The 20,613-nt window shown below is 42.0% G+C and overlaps 1 protein-coding gene across 2 annotated transcripts in view; it reads left to right on the forward strand.

Moving 5' to 3' along the window:
- The window catches only part of CCDC40 (coiled-coil domain 40 molecular ruler complex subunit), a 37,833-nt gene that overhangs the window by 12,217 nt on the left and 5,003 nt on the right, over positions 1-20,613 (forward strand). For both annotated transcript variants that reach the window (XM_020813689.3, XM_078384279.1), the window contains exons 9-19: positions 2,040-2,162; positions 3,265-3,386; positions 6,872-7,115; positions 7,233-7,415; positions 10,605-10,850; positions 11,990-12,203; positions 13,113-13,282; positions 14,405-14,496; positions 15,697-15,817; positions 16,410-16,598; positions 20,092-20,250. In XM_020813689.3, coding sequence (XP_020669348.3) covers positions 2,040-2,162; positions 3,265-3,386; positions 6,872-7,115; positions 7,233-7,415; positions 10,605-10,850; positions 11,990-12,203; positions 13,113-13,282; positions 14,405-14,496; positions 15,697-15,817; positions 16,410-16,598; positions 20,092-20,250 — 1,863 coding nt within the window. The remainder of the gene's footprint in view (positions 1-2,039; positions 2,163-3,264; positions 3,387-6,871; positions 7,116-7,232; positions 7,416-10,604; positions 10,851-11,989; positions 12,204-13,112; positions 13,283-14,404; positions 14,497-15,696; positions 15,818-16,409; positions 16,599-20,091; positions 20,251-20,613) is intronic.

The raw sequence follows: 20,613 nt of genomic DNA on the forward strand, positions 1-20,613 counted from the left end.
TTCACAGTCTCAATATTTCACTCTGAGACATTAGTAAGAGAAAGAATTTTTAAAAGCTTCATTACATAGTACAGTTGGGCAGATAAAACAGGCAACTGACCAACATGACTGCTTTTCAGCAACAGACGTTAAGAGATTCCAGAGAGGGGAAAAAAACACTGAGCAGAGAAACAGGGCTCTCTTTGAATTCAGAAGCAGAAGGGAATAATTGGTTAGTGCTAGATAGATTGGCAGGTCCCTTACTACCACACCTTTTCCAAGCAGCATGTGAAGTTGTAAAAACTCCCAACAAAATCTTCCCTGCATGCAGAAAGCTAGCATATTGGGAGGAAAGTTCTGGCATATCTTACTTTTTTACATGTGTTTTACACTTGCATGGATTTTTTAAAAAAATATAGGAAAACATTCAGAAATATTACCCCTCCAAATCTCAACATGCCTGTATTCTAAAGCAGTACTATTGAGTCTGTGTCCTTGATCCTTTTTGTTCTAATTTCATTTTGCTGTACATATGTTGTATGATTTATGCCTTCAGTGCCTGAATCAAAGAGAATAGGTTTTTAATATTGTAATTATCCATATGGCATATTTAACTGAACAGGGCATTTTCTAGTCCTTATTTTATCCATGCTTATGGCAGTCATGTGAAATACAGTGGTGCCTCGCTGTGTGAAAGCATTGTAGAACGGGGCAGGAAAAGCCATTGGAACACATAAAACATGGTTTAATGCGTTCCAATTGGGCCGAATACTCACTGTTCAGCGATGCTTCCCTATGGCCGGCAGCCATTTTCACACCCTCCCCTCGCTTAACGAGGGCAAGAAAACGCTGCGCGCGGCCATTTTGGGGCTTCCGGCGGCCATTTTGTAGCCGCGGAACAGCTGATTGGCGGGTCGCAAAGCGAAGGTCGGTAAGCGAACTGCTTACCGACCTTCGCTCTGCGATTTTCGCCCATTGGGGGCGTCGCTCTGCGATCGCATTAGCGATAGAAAAAACATCCCCGTAGAGCGAATTCATCGCTCTACGGGGTGCTCGTTGTGCGAGGCACCACTGTACTATGTGGTTGTTGTTTCCATTTTACAGATGATAAAGTGTAATTGAACATTTGTGACTTCTCTAGAGATGATGTGTCTAAGGGTTTGCACCTAATTCTTCCAAGTCTTAGCCCACTGCTCTGTCTCCTGGTTCATATGGGATAAGAAGTTCTAGTTGTGATGCTTCATAGGCCACAGTAGATGCAAATGTCAGAGCGTGAATAGTATGACCTGTGGCCTTTGTTTTATCTGTCTGCAATTCTCTGGGGTTGTGTTGAGGATCAAAGAAGCAGTGTTCTGGAAGGAAGTACAGTATTTTAATGCTTTTTATCTATGGTCCCTCACCGGAGTGCCACTCCCCCAGTCTTCAAAGAAGCTTCATGGCTCTGCTACTTTATAAAAACAAAACACCATAGGATATGTTAATAATAATGATAATACATATTCTATTCCAGCATGACTCTGAAGGCCATTTATAGAGCATAGTCAGGCGGACTAAGGAGGAAATTATCATTCCAGATCTGGACGTGCTGTTGCTCTACTAGTAGAGCTTCCCATCCTAGCCACTCATAATTGGCTGTGGGCAGGGATTAAGATTATTCTGATAAAACCAGTGAGTACAGTATGTTATCTCATTAATTCATCAAGCAGTTATCATGTGGGGAGTTTTAAAGTAGATGCCAAATGTGAATATTAAAACTAATAACTAAAAAGACACAAAAGAAAGGAGAATGTGAACGTCAGACCAAAATGACCTCAAGTTGAGAGTTTCTCTAAATTGTTCTGGATCTCACAAAAACAACATTATAACACGACCACTGACATAGATAGCAAATAGCTGGATACTGGACTGAAAGCTAACATCTTACTTTTGAGCCTTACTTGTATTTATAAAAATGAAGAAGGAGGAGAGCTGCAAAAGAAGAAGAAAGTAAAATACTCTATGGTGGCTGATGGCTCATCCAATGGAACAGAAGTCTAACATGGAATTACCTAATGTCATAGGACCTTCACGTGGACCACTTAACAAGGAGGGTCAATGAGCTGCAGGAACAGATTGCTCTTTACGAAGCACAGCACATGGCCCAAGCTGAAGATACCAGGATCACACGCCAGGAAGTGGGAGAGGTAATAGGTTGTACCATTTCTCTCTGGGTTGAATATTTGTCATGGAAGGGCAGATTTCTAACACTCTTAAAAAGATGTGCATCCTTTATATATACGTGTGTATGTATGTTCATATATATATGTAAACACATACAGTAACTTTTTTAAAATATACATGCATCCTACTCATTCTCCCAGAGAGCCCAGGCTGACATAATAAAACACAACAATTGTCTTTAAATTAATAATTCTAAAAACAGATATGCAACTGCCACCTAGAATCAGCATCCACTTTCTTAACCCTTGACAGCTTGCACAGCTTGCAAAAATAGAAAGCATTTTATGGATTTGGACATGTATCAGAATATCTTTGAAGATTTTTGTGTGTGTTTAGAGTCATTGTCTTGAAGAGTGACACAAAGGTCACAATCCTGTACAGTCCTGTTGAATTCAGTCCCAGGGGTAATTCCCATAGAAATCAATCAGACTGTTTGGACCATGTAGGGTTCCACTCTTACCCCTTAAAATAGAGGTGGTGATCTCTGTTTGAAACACTTGTTCAAATAAAAAAATGTAATGGCTATTAGTTTATCAAAGTATATATATAATTAATAATGTAGTTAATACATTGATAACCTGTTTTTTCATTAGATCGTTCAAAGAGTACATTTCTGTGTCTGCATGCTGTAACAATGCATATAAGGAAACTTGAGAGTGCATTTCTTTAGACTAAAGAGCAGTTTGGGGAATATGTAGATTTGAGAACAGGACAGAAAGCCCAGAAATACTTCATTAGCTGTTTCCATGTATCGTGCAATTTGCTCCTCAGTGTCTTGCATATAGCCACAGTTAACTCTGTGCTCTAGGACTGTCTCAGTAATTCCCACAGACTCTTCCAAGAAGCTCATGCTTTTCAGCGTAGCTGACTCCTATTACAGATTTTTTCAATCTCTGCTGAAATTGAAGACGAAAAGGAACAAAAAGATGAGCTTAAAGTTTAGAGTACATAAGACCAGCATTGGGCTGTATGGAAACAGAGCAGTGTGTACTGATTGGTGAGAAGGTGATTTGATTTCCATTGCCCTGTGGGGTATTGTAAAATTTCACCCCATTGTTTTTGCAGGCAAGCATAGAGATACAGGCCATTCACCTGGAGAAAAAGCAGCTCTTGCATCAGTGGACCGTCAGCTTGAATGGCATGAAGCGCAGAGATGAGGCCTATGCTGCCATGCAGGAAGCACTAAGGTAACTCTGCTGAATCAGCAAAGATAATTCTCAAGGGACTCTCTTGTAAAAGAGGGGAAAAAGCACTCCAAGCGAGGTTGCTCTTGAGTTAGATGGAGAGAATCATAATTCAGAAAGGCACTTAGCTGCAGAATGACAGCTACTGTTATCCAGCCCCAGTTGTGGTAAATTAAGCACATAAATAAGCTTATCAACAAATTACTGATATACTGTATTGCTGGGAACAAAATTTTCTTCTAAACCCCACACACCAATCATATGACTATATATAAACAAGTTGTCTTACCCATCTTGGTATCATTCAAACACTTGATGTGTGAACCAGGATTACAGCGCTAGAGAGTGCCTTTATTCATATCTTGCCTGTCTTTCCAAAGTCTGAATACAGCTGACAAGTGTGCTTTGTTCTGCACATTTTTCTTTCAAGAGGTATTTCTGGCGAGGGAGTATTTCCCATAAACCAAGACAAGGAACCATTTTAAGCCAGAGGGTCACAATTTCTCATGGCTATAGAGAGACTTTTGGAGTTGGTCATAAGCTAGAGCTCAAAGCAAAATGGGTGGGATCAATCTTTCTCCTCTATGTGCACATACCTGTATTCACTTATGCCCACAGTTCATGTATGTACATACATTTGTTTGTTTGTTTGTCTTTTCACTTCTTTTCTGTCTCCCTCTCCTGCACATGCATTCTCATTCTCACCACCTCTACACGGCAATTAGGCTTGTAGGGGGGAAAAAGAGCCTCCCATTGATTCAAGTCTCTGGAATGAGCTAATAGGAGCCTTTTTTCCAAGTCTAATTGCTAGGTATGGTACAATTGTCAGAGGTTGCACATGTGGGATGGGGAAGCATAAGCCCTATCCTGACATTATCCCTGAAAGTATGGAGGGCTCAGTGTGGGTGGCGATGCAAATAATTACACTCCTATTCTATCCAGAATTTGTGTATGGGCCTAATCACACGGGCCATTAGAATCATTTCAATTTCCTACTTCATTTATACCAATATATATTTATGTATGGTCGCATGGTATATAAATCGCTGGGCTTGTTAACATGGCAATCTTCTCTTTTTATACAATTTCTTGAACTTTGAACAGGCTTTGTAGGCTACACGACAAAATCAACTCATTCTCCATTCTATTCTACGCTCTTCTGAAATTGCTTTTGCTGTTGCTGTTGTTAAAAATACCTAAATGATATATTGCTAGAGCAGCATCTAGATGAGTGTTAAGAACTTTAGAAGGCAGTATTGGAAAATGTTTCATAAGGCAAGGTTTTCCTTGGCAGGCGTTCAATTTTAGGGTGCTTTGTTTCTCACATGACACTAGGTGGGGTGTTTCTCCACATTGTCAAGGGAAGAGATGAGTGGGGATAAATGTTACCAAAAAGAAGTGATATGGCGGTAAACTCTCGGGGGAGTTGCATCTATATTAGCTGGTTTTTGACAACGGAGCTGTAGTTTTTCATAAACCATAGTTCATGAAAACAAGCTTCATAAACTATTTGGACTAGTGTTTACTCAGCATGTTTAAGATAAACAATAGTTTGCCTGGATTCAGATGATACAGCAATTTGCAACTAGCCCAAGAAACAGAAGTAAACTCTGTTGATCTCTGTGAAGCTATGCTGAAAGGCAGGTGGGTGCGTGCATGCACAAACTTGTCAGAAACTAAATTCTTGTGACAGTAAATTATAATATTGCAGTACATCTGAGCCACTTCATTATGTGTATCACTGCTGTGTGATTGTATTAATGTGCTGTCAAGTTGCACCCTACTTATAGAGAACCTTAAGGTCAATGCTAGGAGTGCCAAAAACCTGGAAGATGGCTCCATTTTTTACTTTTGGATTCTTTTACATTTCTTTAAATTAAGCAGTATTGAATAACTGTCAAGGACAGAAAAGTAGTTAGATTATATTTAGGTCAAATGTAGTCAACAGTGCTGTTAGAAACATTTTGTCCAGATTATTGGCGGTTGAGTATTCAGAAGGAAATATCCACTTGTTCTTTAGTTCTTTGCCCAGCCATTGAAAACTGAGAGGAGAAATGAATTTTCTGTGAAAAGACACTGAAACTGTCCCTTCCTTCCGATCTTCTCAGTTTTGTTGTCAAGAGTGATTCCAACTCTATTAGAGCAGAAGAAACTGTCAGTATAGAAAGAGATTTTTTCCCCCATCCTGTTTTTTACCCCACTAATAAAATCTAAATCCTGCTTTGTCCACACACTTTATTCATCTAGGCTGGGCAATGTCAACTGTGCTTCTTTTACTTATCTATTTTCTTTGTCTTTCCAAAGCTACAAAGTAAGTACAACAGTAATGTGACAGTTCCAGTAGCTGTCCATCTCAAGATCAAGATTATGTGAGATAATTCTCACAAATATGAAAAGTGACAATGTTGACTGCACATGGCTATGTATTCATTGTCTTCAGGGGCTTCAGTGTTTATAAGGATTTTGATTCAGTTATGTATGTTTGTGACATTTTACACTGTCTTTTGCATGGAGAAAGACACTAATCTGGGGGCACAGAGATACATTTACGTTGCACTGATATATTTTGCAGTCATCAAGAGTAATAGCTCTACCTATTCAGCACTAGTCAAACCTCATCTCAAGTACAGTATCGTCTTCTGAGTGTCACACTGAGAAGGACATGCACAAATTGGAACGGGGTGAGGACAATAAGGATCATTCTTTGTGTGTTATGTACCATCAGGTCAGAACCAATTTGTAGTGATCCTGAGAGGGTTTCAAGGTAAGATATGTAAGAGGGATCTGACTAGTTTCAACCCCCTCTCCATGGGTTTCCATGACTGTGTGTGGATTTGAATGCAGTGTCCAGAGTCATAGTCTGTCATCCTGTCCACTACACCACAATGGGTATGTAATACAGATCTTTAAAGGTATGGAAGGCAAGTCCTATGAGGCAAGGATAAGGCACCCAGACACCCTTCAGATTTCTCAGTGGCTATTCATTATGAGGGCAGTAACTTATTAACTGCTGCCTGAGAGCACAGAACTAGAGGTAAGAGGGAAATGACTTGATGGTAAGAGTAGTTTGACAGTATCACCAATTGTTGAGAGTCATGGCGGGTCTTCCTCACTAAGGGCCTTCAAGCATCTTGAAGATGCTATAGTCTGACTGTTTTGCATCTAGTGGGAAGCTGGACTCTGTGTGGACTTCAAGGTCCTTTCCCGTTGTGTGACTCACTCTGTGCAATCTAAAGTCTGATAAATGGTGAAATTCTTTTAACCAGCAAAAGATACAAGATGTACTGCCAGCAAAAAAAGAAAAACCTGTATGCTTGTCTTGCAAGAAATAATTATCTGAAAAAGGTTTTACTGATAGGGGGAAAAAAAGACAAATGGTCCTTTGTGCTTAATGGGTACATGTGTTATTTTGGTCACAGTTTATTTGAAAAAGGAGACTTTTTGAGGTAAGCACCTTGCTCTGGATGTTCCTCTTTCCACTTTGACAGAGAATCCAGGCACAAGCTCAAATCTTTAGAGATTGAGATTGAAGTCTACAAGAAGTCCATCATTAAAGAGGAGGAAAGAAATGAACTGTTGGCTTCTATTTTGAACCGTTCGGAGAATGATGCCAACACAAGCAGGAAGCTGATAGCCCAGAGTTTGTCTAAACAGGATGCCATGAAAGTGGAGTTTAGCACCTATACTCGCACCCTTCATGAAACAGAGCAAGCCCTGAGTCGGGCCAGTGCGGTAAGATCCTGGGGGAGGGAGACTCTGCTGTCTGTTTGCCTCTGTTTAGTGGGTCACCCTCTTGCTCTTGCTCACAGCCATGGGCACTTCCTAACAACCGGTCTCTTCTCTATGCAGGATCAAGCTGCTCGTATGAATGAGTTGGTGGTTCTTCGAAGAGAGACAGAGAAGGGATCGCAAGCCAAGCAGCAGCTGGAGAATGAAATCATAGGAAAGCTGCAGGATCAGCTGATGTCTAGCAAAGCAGCCAAGTACTATTCACAACTAGCAGCTAAACTCCAAGACCAGCTCATGACTCTGGTATGTACAGCAGCTACTGTGGTGGGGAACACAGTTATACTGTATTTTGATTTGTGTATTTTATGTTTATGTTTATGTTTTAGTTAATACATTTTTTTTTTTTTAAAGGAACTATAGGAATCAGATTGCATGGACAATGGTGGGGTTCTCTCCCCTCCATTTATATATTCACAATGGTTTCACCCTTTCTGTGTTGGACTTGGAGTTTGAATTTGCTTCCCCAAGCCGAGTATGGGTGGTTGATGAGGTTATATGCCCTGACACTTAAGTAATACCAGAGCGCCACTGGAAGAAGAAACTGGCAAATCACCTCTGAGCACTTTATGTCTAGAAACCCTTGGGAGGGTGGCCATACATTTGAATCAACTGGATGCTGCCACCCAGTTATGTTATTATTCTAAAAATGAAGAAGCACTTTTTTGAAAACAACAGCAACAAGGGCAGGCCATCTCTGTCTCTGGCTTCCTGGTGTGTTTGTCTCAGCAGATGCCACATTATGAGGAAGCTCCACTTCAAGCATCCCCCCTGTTTATAGGAAGCAAAATCACAGGGGGTTGGTATTTAATAGAATACTCAATGAACTGAGCACACCAATGATAGGGTTCTGATTAAAATCTTAGTTTTTCTTAGCTAGAATATTAATGAAAATTACTGTATTTGGAATTACCTCCAAGCAGTGGTACACATCGGGAGCTATTTCTGCCACCTTCTACCTGGTATAGTAGTTTTCATTGTCTTGTATAGCTTAAGAGATGGGAGATGTGTCAACCTAGCTTTAGATTCAAATGTCTGCTTTTTCTGGCCCTGGTAGCCAAGTATCATTGGTGCTTGATTCTGGAATGCAAGAGCCATTCGGACTGGGATTGAATATATGTAGGGCCCTTGGGGTCTGAAGATGGGCTCCCTGGGCCTGACTAGGCACTGGTCTCGGAGCCCTCTTCAGGCAGGTACTTGGTTGGCAAGTGATATGAAGATTCTGGATTGACCTGAATGGCATGACTCCTAGGAGACCAATCCCTTCTGTCTTTGCTCGTTCAGCAGAGCACAATCTTCTGCTTGGCTTCACTTCAGACTCCCTCCTCTAAGAACTATGCTCAGAAGCTCTGACCTGCAAAACACATATTCTAAGTCTAGATTTAAGGTCCATCTCCCCCGCCATAGTCTGCTCTAATAAAAAACAGTCCACATCCATGCTGAAGTCAGAAAGTGAGTGTAACTGGATGGCTCCAAATGGAACAAGGAACAGGTATCGAAAGGTGTAGTGAGGTTGGAGAGGTTAGAAAGGTTAGAGAGCTTAAAAAAAATCCTGTTCCTGTTTTTTAAATCCAGAAAACTGAAGTAGAATTGGACAGACAAGAGCAAGCTGTAAGGGGGACATTAAGATCAGGAAAAGGAGAAAGAGAGTTTACAAGAAAGCTAAAATTAAAGCAGATGGAAGTTGAATAATGAAAACTGGGGTTATCAACAACTTTTCTACAGTGCAAATATTCTCTCTCTGGTTTTTAGCTGTTTCATTAAGAACAAGAAGTTGAAAAAAACAAGTGTCTATATTAACAGTTTGGATGGAGTCAGGTAGCAATCTGACAACCTTGCAGATTCAATCCCCATTCCTCACTACATGTTGCTATTGAAAAACTGGTTCATGGCCCTTCTCACTCAATATCCTATTATTTATTTACTGTATTATGAATATTGCAAGACCCACCACTCTCAAGTGGCTTTCAATTAAAGCTCATCCGAAGATACAGACAGCAAAATCCTATTGGCATATGTTTACACTGGAATAACCCAGAAGACAGACCTCCTTCCCTCCCCGCATGCATTCCCCTCCCCACAGCTGCTTTGCCCATGTGCCAGCACCAGCGTGAGCACTCCCCCACCCCTTCACGCATGCACCCAAGTGCCCGTGCGAAGGAGTGGGTGGGCATGCCAGCGGATGTGCAGGCACCCCTGTGCATGCACGAAGGGGTGGGGGAGCACTGGCGCTGGTGGGCGGGTGCGCCAAAGAGCATGCATGCACCTGCGGGGGGCCCCCGCCTTCCTCGGAGGCTCAGCCGGTGCACGATCCCAAAAAGGGATCTATGGGAGCTTTGGGAGCTTAAATCAAATATTTCTAGTGTCCAATCTGGGTTATGCTGACATAAATTCATGCAACAGGATTTTGCTCAGTAAAAATAAATAGTCCAGTAGAAAAATGATGGGAAGAGGAAGTTTTTTTAAAACAACAATTTTTGTTAGGCCTCACAGCTAGAAACTTGTGAAACATTAAGAAGAGGGTGCTGGTCAGTTGCTCCAGATGATGGTGGGAAAGAGCATTTTAAATATTAATCTGCAATTAGAGTTTCTAGCTTCTCATCTGCTGGTGACTGCAAGCCTCTGCAATTTATACCTGTAAAACTGTAAGAGCTTCCCTCCCAGAAATGGTCTCCAATACAAGCAATCGGGGCAACACTGAAAACTATCCTCAAGAAGGATCCAGCATCTACTGGGGCTCAGTGGATCATTGGAAAGCTGGTACTGTGGTCACAAGTACCAAACATTTGATGAATATCTGAAGAGAGAAATGTATGGATTGAACCACCTTCTGTCAACTGGTTCGTTCCTATAAATAGATACTTAGGCTTTGTTCAGTCTACATGCTTTCCACGAGTTCCTATGAAATGGCAATAGCAGTTCCTAGTCTTTCCCCAAATATAGCTTCTCTAATTTCTGCAAACAGAAGACCACAGCTGAATTCATATTTGTCTTAGTTATTTCTAATTCGCCTTATATCTGTTAGCTGACTTAAGTGCTTTCGGAGCAGAGAAGTGGCATATGTGAGTTGTAAGCAGTATTGGTTATTCCTGTAAGCATTATGGAAGGAGCTGTATTCCATAAATCTAATAGCAGGGTAGAAGGCATAGAAAGTAACAGAGAGAAAGGGATGGATTTGCTCAAGCACTTCACCACATTTGATAACACGCGACAATGAAATCCAAAGCCAGACTCCTCCTAAATGTTACCTCTGCACTGAATCTTTCATCAGCTTACAGTAGAATAATACGGCGACTTTAAGCTTGCCATCTTTTTCAGTCTCATCTACAACTTTATAGAATCTACAAAGACTTATTCAAATCCCTATAACCAATTTCTTTCTTTCCCCCCCTCCCCCCCTCCCGGTCAATGCCCTTTTAACCTTGTCATCCCTAGGAGATACAGCTCACCAAAGTGGAGAATGATACAGCCCAAACCCTCCTGGATATAACATCCACCAATTGTAGGCTGAATATGCTTGAGAAGACCCTCTCAGATCTGGACAAGGAAATGGATAACTTAAACAACCAGATCAATCATAGCGAAAATGAGATTGCTAAGCGTAACCTTATGATTGGACGCAAACAAGGGCTCATCAACCTATACAACAAGAAACTGGAAATGTTAATTTCTCAGCTGGGGGTATGTACCTTATGGCTTGGATCCTCACTGCCGTTTCCTTCCTGGCATTCAAACTAAAAAATCAAGGTTTATTAAGCTGTAATTGATTCTGCCCCTCCTTCTGCGGAACTGCAGAGGACTTTATAAGTGATCTAGGGATTTAGTGGGATCTCCTGAGGAGAAAAGGGTCTGATTTAAATCCTCATATAACTATGTGAGAGCCAGTGTGGTATGGTAGACACAGAGTCAACCCTAGGAGTCAATTCGAATCTCTGCTTAGCCCCAGAACCTCACTGGTGGTGGTGGGGAGTTATGTGGTAGTGGTAAAAGCACTCCTTAAATATCTCACAGGCCTTGAAAACCATATTATGGTAGCTGTACGTTGGAATCAGCTAGATGACAGGTAACATATAGGATAGCTGTTCACCTACTATACTCATGTCTCTGAAACTAAGCCAGCATCTCTAATGTAGACAGGATTTGAAAGAGCCACCTCCTACTCAAAGGGTGGGGAATATGTCACTCTCCAGATGTTCATAGCGACTCCCATTATCCCTTAATATTGGCTATGTTGGCTAGAGCCGGTGAGAGCTGGATTCTGACCACATCTGATCTGTACAAAAATGCTGGCACAAAGTCTGTCTCACATCGACCTGGTTTTTCTCCATGGTGCCACACTGTTGTTCAAATGAAATGCAAAAAAAAAAACCCACCCTGCTTTATAAGCTCCTAACAACTTGTTGTTGCCTAAAGGCTCTTTGAATTCGTAAAAGAATTTCCCCTTAATAAAGCCTGTATTTGAGAAATTACTGAGGTCTGTCATTAGTCTGTCATGTGACCTGAGTGAGATGATGGCTACTCCTTGACAGACAGAACCCCAGCAGCAAGTTCAGAGTTTTGAAATTGCTGTGTGGTTCTTTGGATTGTGACTTTTCTCTCTTTATGAGTACAGAGTTCTGGAACTTCCAGATATCATTAAAATCTCAGCCTCTGACCAGGTATAATCTCCCAAAGCAATTCTATGCAGCTAGAAAAAAAGAACCATAAAAAATAGGTTTGTCACAACTCTGCAGGAAGCGTAAACAATGGTGGGAGTATACTGAAGCAAAACGAGGTCTGTTGGAAATGAAACAAAACAATTTGCACAATTTTGCATTCAGGGACAAGAATTGGGGCCCTTGGAAATCGAAATCAAGAGGCTTGCTAAGCAGATAGATGAAACTGACTTAGAGGTGGTGAAGCTGCAGAGACACTGGATGAAGCAGCAGAGAGAACTGGTGAAACTGACGGAGGAGCGGGACGAGCAGCTGGCTTCTTTGGATATGTTAAAGAAAGAGATCACAATTAAAGAGCAGAAGAAAATCCGTGTTGAGAGTAAGTGTGATGCTTCCTCTGAGGCTGGAAATAAGATATTTCATTCCTGCTTTGACTGATTAACTCTCAGGTCTGTTCGGAAATGGCAATGGCGAACAAGAGGTGTAATTGTGTCTGATTGCTAGACAGTGATTGCTGAATAGAGGGCTAGTTGCAGGGTGCGGGGAGGAAAAGACAGGTCAGTCTCTTCCAATGGCACAATGGTGGGGAGTCTTACAACAAAGGCCTTTTCAACTAGCTACAAATATGAAATCATAATTTAGGTGGGCAGCAATTGCTCATGGGGTCTCAGGGGCACTTAGTACAATTGTGTGCTTCTCTGGGAAGGTCAAGCGTGATGTGTGAGAAGCTGACTCTTTAATCAGATCTCCTTAAGCAATCTGCTGCAAGCTCTCACATAAATGCTGCCACAGCAGATAGTATAGTTTCTACCTACTGTTGATGGAATCCATAAAATCATAAATTTCATACTGTGATCGTGCACCTGTAAAGTCAAACAATATTTCTGAATGCAAAAAGCTGGCTTTTGATTTGCCAATCTGGATTTTTCTTCTTAGAAAATATGGAATCCTTAGGTGCAAAAATGTACAGATATACTCCAAGGACATTTTCCCTTTGATATGCTACTGCCAACTGTGCAGCCATGAAGAAGGTGATGTGAATATTCCCCTGCCATTTTAAAGAAGCAGTTCACTGAAGATATAAGTGCCCCTTCTCAGTAACAGCTGGTAGGAAGTACAGAGAGCACAGCATGGATTTAAAAATGTCAATACAATACTGGTTGCGTAGGCTTCTATGTTTGTACTGCATCCTTCATCACCACTGTCCCTCTTATCATTTCCACCATGTTGCTAGGATTCAATACCCTACGTTTTATAGCATGGTTACTTGTTGGCTGTTCCTCTCTAGATGAAATCCAGCAAGAAAAAAATGAATTGAAGAACATTGAACGCCATATGAAGAACATGGCTAATGATTTGGTGAAGCTACATTTATTGATCAATAAGAACAGGGAGAATTCTGAAGAGTTGCAGCAGGGCAACACTATCATGGAAAATGAGTTTGTGCGCACTCTTAAGGTAATCCTCTCACACCCACAAAGAATCTGCTAACATCCTATTGTGTGTTCTAGATGAGCACTGGACAACTGGTCCGCAGGCCCTTTGTGGAAGGACAGTGGGGGCACCTTCCCCAGGCCTCCCAAGGGGGGGAGGCCACATCCCTATTGGCAAAACAGTACATTTATTTTTTTAATTTAAACATTTTATTAGTTTTTCATTACATCTACATTCAATTCATGCTTGATAAACATTGTGTTACATGGGTTGCTTATTATATATATATTAGGAAGAACTTCCTGATGGTCAGAGCTGTCCGGCAGTGAAATAGGCTGCCTCGAAGGGTGGTGGAGTCTCCTTCTTTGGAGGTTTTTAAGCAGAGGCTGGATGGCCATCTGTTGGGAGTACTTTGATGGATGTTCCTGCATGGCGGGGGGTTGGACTGGATGGCCTCTGTGGTCTTTTACAACTCTATGGCTCTATGACCCTTATTTCAGTTTAATTCCCTTTTCTAATATATAGGATACGCCCCCTTACAGTTCCAGAAGTTAGGTATATACATGCTTTCAGTGTTGAAGGCCACCTTAAAATGTTTTTCCCTTTTCATCTTTCTCAGTAACTCCTTCTCTTATTTGTCTTTTCCCAATTCTTATTTCTATCTCTCTAAAAATTCTGCTGTCCCTTGTGCCATCTGAGAACATTTTATACATTTTATATATTTCTCACCCAGTAATAACACAATGTTAATTAGCTGATTTATCGCTTCTCCATTGCCGACTGCCAACAACTTGCAAGCAAGCTAGTTCAGCTGCTTGTTTCCACCCACTGGTTGATTGGGGAGTTTCCTGGATCAAATGTGGGTAACTGACATTACTCCTATGATCAGCAGGCTTCTCCCCCATTTCACCACTACTTCAGGGGATCTGAAACAGGTCAGAATTCAGCCCAGGAGATGGAGCCCCATCCTCCTGCTGCTGTCTCATCGCAGCGTCAAGCTGGAAGTCGCAAAACAGTACATTTAGTAGACTTCTTAAGCGCGGAAAGGTCTTCTTATCCTAGTGTAAGGTAAAGATGTTCCCTTTTTTGGCCTATTGTTTTTTCCCCCAAGTGCATTAGGACGAATGAATTTCTCCCTGATTCTAGGTATCTGAAAGAGAATCAATTGAGATGCAAGAGAAACTGGACTGCCTCCAGGAAGAAAAAGAGAGACTTCTCAATAGTTTAGTGGAGGCAGAGTGAGTACATTTTTGTAAAATTGCATCTGAATTCTTGTCTGATCTAACTGTCATCGTGCAGGCTTCTTTGTGAGCATCTTCTGCTTTAGAAAGGAGGAGAAATGAGAACCTCAATCTCGGTCTAGTCATTATGGCTCATATTTGCACATGTTGATGCCTTCAAGTTGAGCTGAGAGCAGCCTCCATATCCAGAATAAATGGCAGGCAATTTGTTGATTGATTTCATCTTGCAGAGAGAGCAGATACATGTGCACAGTGTTTATGTGGGAGGTACATATCCTTCTGTGGCAATTCAGTTGGAAAAAGGTCACATTCTTCATCATGGCCTCTGTGAATGCACACAAAAGGGTTAAGTCAGCACCTGCACTGGACTTCTCCGTCTTCTAGAACTTTTAAGAGAAAAGTAACAAAGTTTAGGTTGCCCCTATTGTGCATGATCCGCCCCCCTCAGCCCTCAGTTCCATTTATCTGCCACAAAAGCCTGAGCTTATTCTACACTTAGTCAGTGACAGATAGTGGGGAAGCTGGGCGGGATGTGTGAATTCACAGAGGTCCACTTGAAGAACCATGGATACAGGTAAGTAACCTGTCTTTCTTCATCGTGGCCTCTGTGAATGCACACAAAAGGGTGACTAGCACGCTCACTTACTGGAAGCAGGGTCGTCACTGGAGGACGGATGTCAGCACCGCTCTACCGAAGCCTGTCTCTCTCTTAGCCCTGAGGTCTAATCTGTAGTGAGTTATGAAGGTTGATACATTAGACCATGTGGCTGTCCTACAGATGTCAGGCACGTCAATGCCACATAATAGGGCTGTAGATGTAGCCACAGCTCTGGTTGAATGAGCTCAAAGGCCCTCAGGTGGAGTCTTATGCTGTAGCTCGTATGCCAGTGAAATGGTGGAGACAAGCCATCTGGAGAGGGTCGAAGATGAAGCTGGAGAACCTTTCTTCCGTCCACAGAAACACAGGCATAGTCTTTGGGTTTTACGGAAGTCCTTTGTACGGGATACATAAAATACTAGGGCTCTTCTCACATCTAGGGTGTGGAGCATGCGTTCACCTCTCCCTCTCTCACAGATGTCTATTTCATTTTCTAACCATTTAAAGAGTAGAGTGTGTTGACAACACAGAGGCTGAGAGCCACCAAAATGTATTTCCTGTTATTCTAAGAAGCTTTCTCTCCTTTTTCATTCTTTCAGGTGTCACATGATGCAGTGGGAAAAGAAGATACAGTTGGCTAAAGAGATGCGAGCAGCCGTGGACTCAGAAACTGGGCAGGGTGAGATCCGAGCAATGAAGACAGAGATTCACAGGATGCAGGTGAGGCTGGAAGTGTTAGGTAAGCAAAGCGGCTCACTGTCTGTCTAGCCTGGGGACACTTGCTTCCTATCTATACGATATTTTTGCTTTTCTCCTGCTCTGCAGACCTGCCTGTTGTTTTGTAACCTATAGGAGAGAAGGTCACATGCCGTGCAGGTGGCATGCTTGGCTGGATTTTGAGTCACATAAGCTTTAAAATAAATAATGATGAAAACTAGTTTCTCAGAGTAAAAGCATATTTTTCAAGGACATTAACAGTCGAATTAGTGTAATTCCATTTGTGTTATGAGTACCATTCTGACTAGTACCTTTCTGATTGTAGGGTTCTAACACATCATGACTCCTGTCACCATTAGTATGATTCTGTAGTGATTCACTGAACATTCTTAAGCTCTACAATGGTTCAAAAGCCTGCTGCAGAATCCACGGATCAACACAGTGCCCAGGTTGTACAAAGAGTTGGGCTGCTAGTGTTGACGTGTCCCTTGTGTCTTCTATTAATAGCTAGAACGTTAGACATAGACGAATGAGGTCCATCCCGTGTGTAGTTTCCAGGCATTTTCAGTTTGTCTATTTCTCTTCTGCATTGCAGGTAAGGCATCAGCAGCTGATGAAACAGCAAGAGAAGCTTATGCGAGACATGGAGGCAGCTGTGGCCCGCCGAGAGACCATTGTGATTCGTGGTGAAGGCCAACAGAAACTTAATAAGCAAGTGCTCACCAAGGGTGATTTCCAGTATAAAAAACTGGAGCTGAAGAAGAAGATCAAGGAGACTCAGAAGGTCAGTAAAAAGGGTGGGTGAGTGGAAACAGCAGTAGCTGACTAGGGCCATGTTAGCTAGAAGGAATATCTTCTATTTCAGCTTTATTTTATAGTGCACGGTACAGCCATGTGTATAAAATAAGGCTGTATCTATTCAGCTCATTTTCTATAGCAGTCTGAAGACATGATTTGGTCTCCTCTATATCCTGTTCCCCTGTCCTAACAAAGGTCTAGTTTCAGGCTGCCTAGTATGCAAATTAATGCCTTATTAAAGAGAAACAAAACTTCTGATAAAACTAAAAAAGGCCATGCGGTCCTTCAAATTACACAAATGCAAGAGTAGATGATATATTTATCAGGTAAAAGGTCCTATTTACCTATTGGTCAGAAGATGCAGATAACACCAAACTCAGTCACTTCTTCCCATCGAAATTTCAGAAAGCTGTTTTGATTCTAAATTGGTGTCTGGTGTCAGTAATGGACTGGATGTGGGTGAATAAACTAAATCTTAATCCAGACAGGACACAAGTGCTTCTGATCAGTTGAAGAGCAGATCAGGGAATAGAGATCCAGCCTGTGCTGAATGGGGTTACACTCCCCTGAAAACATAGGTATGCAGCTGGGTTATGCTCCTGGATTTGGTCCTGAGCCAACATTTGCACATGTTCATGTCTTCAAGTTGAGCTGAGAGGAGCCTCCATATCCAGAATAAATGGCAGGTAATTTGTTCTACTATTGTGGGCAAGAATCCCGTAGAAGAAATGGAATAGCCCTCATAGTCAACAAAAGAGTGGGAAAAGCTGTAATGGGATATAATCTCAAAAATGATAGAATGATTTCAATATGAATCCAAGGTAGACCTTTCAACATCACAGTAATCCAAGTTTCTGCACCAACCACCGATGCTGAAGAGGCTGAAATTGACCAATTCTATGAAGACTTACACCACCTTCTAGAACTGACACCAAAGAAAAATGTTCTTGTCATTATAGGGGACTGGAATGCTAAAGTAGGGAGTCAAGAGATAAAAGGAACAACCTATAGGTCTGGCCTTGGAGTTCAAAACGAAGCAGGGCAAAGGCTAATAGAGTTTTGTCAAGAGAACAAGCTGGTCATCACAAACACTCTTTTCAACAACACAAGAGGTGACTCTACAAATGGACATCACCAGATGGGCAATACCGAAATCAGATTGATTCTGTTCTCTGCAGCCAAAGATGGAGAAGCTCTATACAGTCAGCAAAAACAAGACCTGGAGTTGATTGTGGCTCTGATCATCAGCTTCTCATAGCAAAACTCAAGCTCAAACTGAAGAAAGTAGGAAAAACTACTGGGCTAGTCAGGTATAATCTAAACCAAATCCCTTATGAATACACAGTGAAAGTGAAGAACAGATTTAAGGAATTATATTTGGTAGACACAGTGCCTGAAGAACTATGGATGGAGGCTCGTAACATTGTCCAGGAGGCAGCAACAAAAACCATCCCAAAGAAAAGTGCAAGAAAGCAAAGTGGCTGTCCAGCGAGGCCTTACAAATATCAGAGAAGGGAAACAAAATGCAAGGGAGATAGGGAAAGTTACAGAAAATTGAATGCAGACTTCCAAAGAATAGCAAGGAGAGACAAGAGGGCCTTCTTAAATGAACAATGCAAAGAAATAGAGGAAAATAATAGAAAAGGAAAAACCAGAGATCTGTTCAAGAAAATAGGAGATATTAAAGGAACCTTTTGTGCAAAGATGGACATGATAAAGGACAAAAGTGGTAGGAACCTAACAGAAGCAGAAGACATCAAGAAGAGTTGGCAGTGGCAGATAGTGACAGCAGCCACAAAATTAAAAGACTCCTGCTTCTTGGGAGGAAAGGAACAAGAAACCTAGACGGCATCTTAAAAAGCAGAGACATCACCTTGCCAACAAGTCTGAATAGTCAAAGCTGTGTTTTTTCTAGCTCTCACTTCCAGATATATGGAAGTGAGAGCTGGACCATAAAGAAGGCTGACCGCCAAAGAATTGATGCTTTTGAATTATGGTGCTGGAGGAGACTCTTGAGAGTGGCCTGGACTGCAAGGAGAACAAACCTATCCATTCTGAAGGAAATCAATCCTGAGTGCTCACTGGAAGGACAGATCCTGAAGCTGAGGCTCCAATACTTTGGCCATCCCATGAGAAGACAAGACTTCCTGGAAAAGACCCTGATGTTGGGAAAGTGTGAAGGCAGGAGGAGAAGGGGACGGCAGAGTGTGAGATGGATGGACAGTGTCATAAAAGTGACCAACATGAGTTTGACCCAACTCCGGGAGGCAGTGGAAGACAGGAGGGCCTGGCGTGCTCTGGTCCATGGGGTCATGAAGAGCTGGATACTGCTAAACAACAACAATTTGTTCACTGATTTCATCTTGCAGAGAGAGCAGATATGTGTGTTCAGTGTTTATGTGGGAGGTTGCTGGAGATTCCTAATTAGGCCACGGTGACATGTGCCTTAATTACATCCCAGTTGAATGCACTCTGTGCCTTTGAGGAACTTCAACAGACCCAAAACGGCCAGATTGTTAACTAGGGCTAGTTGCAGGAATCACATAACTGCCCTGTTACAGCAGTAACAATACTAGTTTAAATATATTTAATTCTTTTTAATACTCTAATAATGTATTGTTCTTAGCTTATAATATTGTTTCTTTTTTTCAATACTGTAAGGCACATTCAGTCCTTTTTTGGAGGAAAGTGGGATATAAATATTCAAGATAAATAAATAGTGGTTGTTGTGGGGTTTTTTGGGCTCTTTGGCCGTGTTCTGAAGGTTGTTCTTCCTAACATTTTGCCAGTCTCTGTGGCCGGCATCTTCAGAGGACAGCACATAAGCTAAATAAATAGCTTATGTAATGTAACACTATGGAAATATAAGAGGAAGAAGCATTTCCTTCATGAAAAGCTTCTGCGTAGGAAAAACCATGTGTCCCAATAAGTACGAAGAGTGGCATGATGTTATCTAGAGATAAACATGAACCGGGTCATCCCAGGTCGTCATGGTGGCAGCACAAGTGCTGCTGCTCCCTTTCCTGCACCTCCTCAACGGATCTGCCAGTCCCAGGAACAGCTCAGGCTTCTCTGCCCGCCCTCTTGGCTGATCTCCCACTCAGATACAAAAGATGTCTGTGCTCTTGCTCGTGACTGGGAGGTTAGCTGAGGAGGTGAAAAAAGCAAGCAAGCTGGGCCTGATGAGTAGCTGATCAGCTGAGGTGGGGGAGGGAAGGGAGCAGCAGCACCTGTGGATAATCTGGGATAAACTGGTTCGTGCCCATCTCTAGTGTTTTCTATAAATTTATACAGCAACTATCCAGTCATTGACTCATATCAAAATACTGATGTTGAACTTACAATGTACTTGCATTTTCTTACATGGTGATTGCCTCCATTTAAGAAACATGTAGTGGATGTTGTTGTTGCACTGGGCCATTTAGCAAGTGCACTGGTTCTGAAAGACAGCATGTTTTTCCCCCCTTCTCCTCCCTTAGAATGCTGAGGAGTGCAATAGAACCATAATTCAGCTTGAAAATACACAGAGAAATGTCAGTAACGCTGTCCTAGAGAAACAGAAAGAGATCTCCCTCTGGAATGCTGAAATAAATGAGTTTGAAATACAAGCAGAGCAGCTGCAGGCAAAGAAACGGCAGGTAAGTTGGGCTGCAACCTACAGTCCATCCTCCCCAGTGACTGGTTTATACACTGGATGTATCCACATTACACAGCAAGCCCGAGTTCTGCAGGAAGCCTGGCTTGTCATAAGTGAACAGCATGCTTGAAACAAACCCTGGAGTTTTACTGCACAGTTGTTTTATCATATCATCTGGCAACAGGCAGCTTCTCATCTCTGGTTTGCTCCCTCCCAACAAACTGAGGAAAGAAGCCAAGAGGAAATCCTGGGTTCCTCTTCTGCTTTGTTGGGAAGGAGTCCACAAGAGATAGGAAGCTGCCTGCTGTCATACAATACAATAAGCCAATTACACAGGAAAGCTCCATAGTTTAGCTCTTTCTGC

The sequence above is a fragment of the Pogona vitticeps genome, chromosome 2, assembly GCF_051106095.1.
Source record: "Pogona vitticeps strain Pit_001003342236 chromosome 2, PviZW2.1, whole genome shotgun sequence".
NCBI classification, from domain to species: Eukaryota; Metazoa; Chordata; class Lepidosauria; order Squamata; family Agamidae; genus Pogona; species Pogona vitticeps.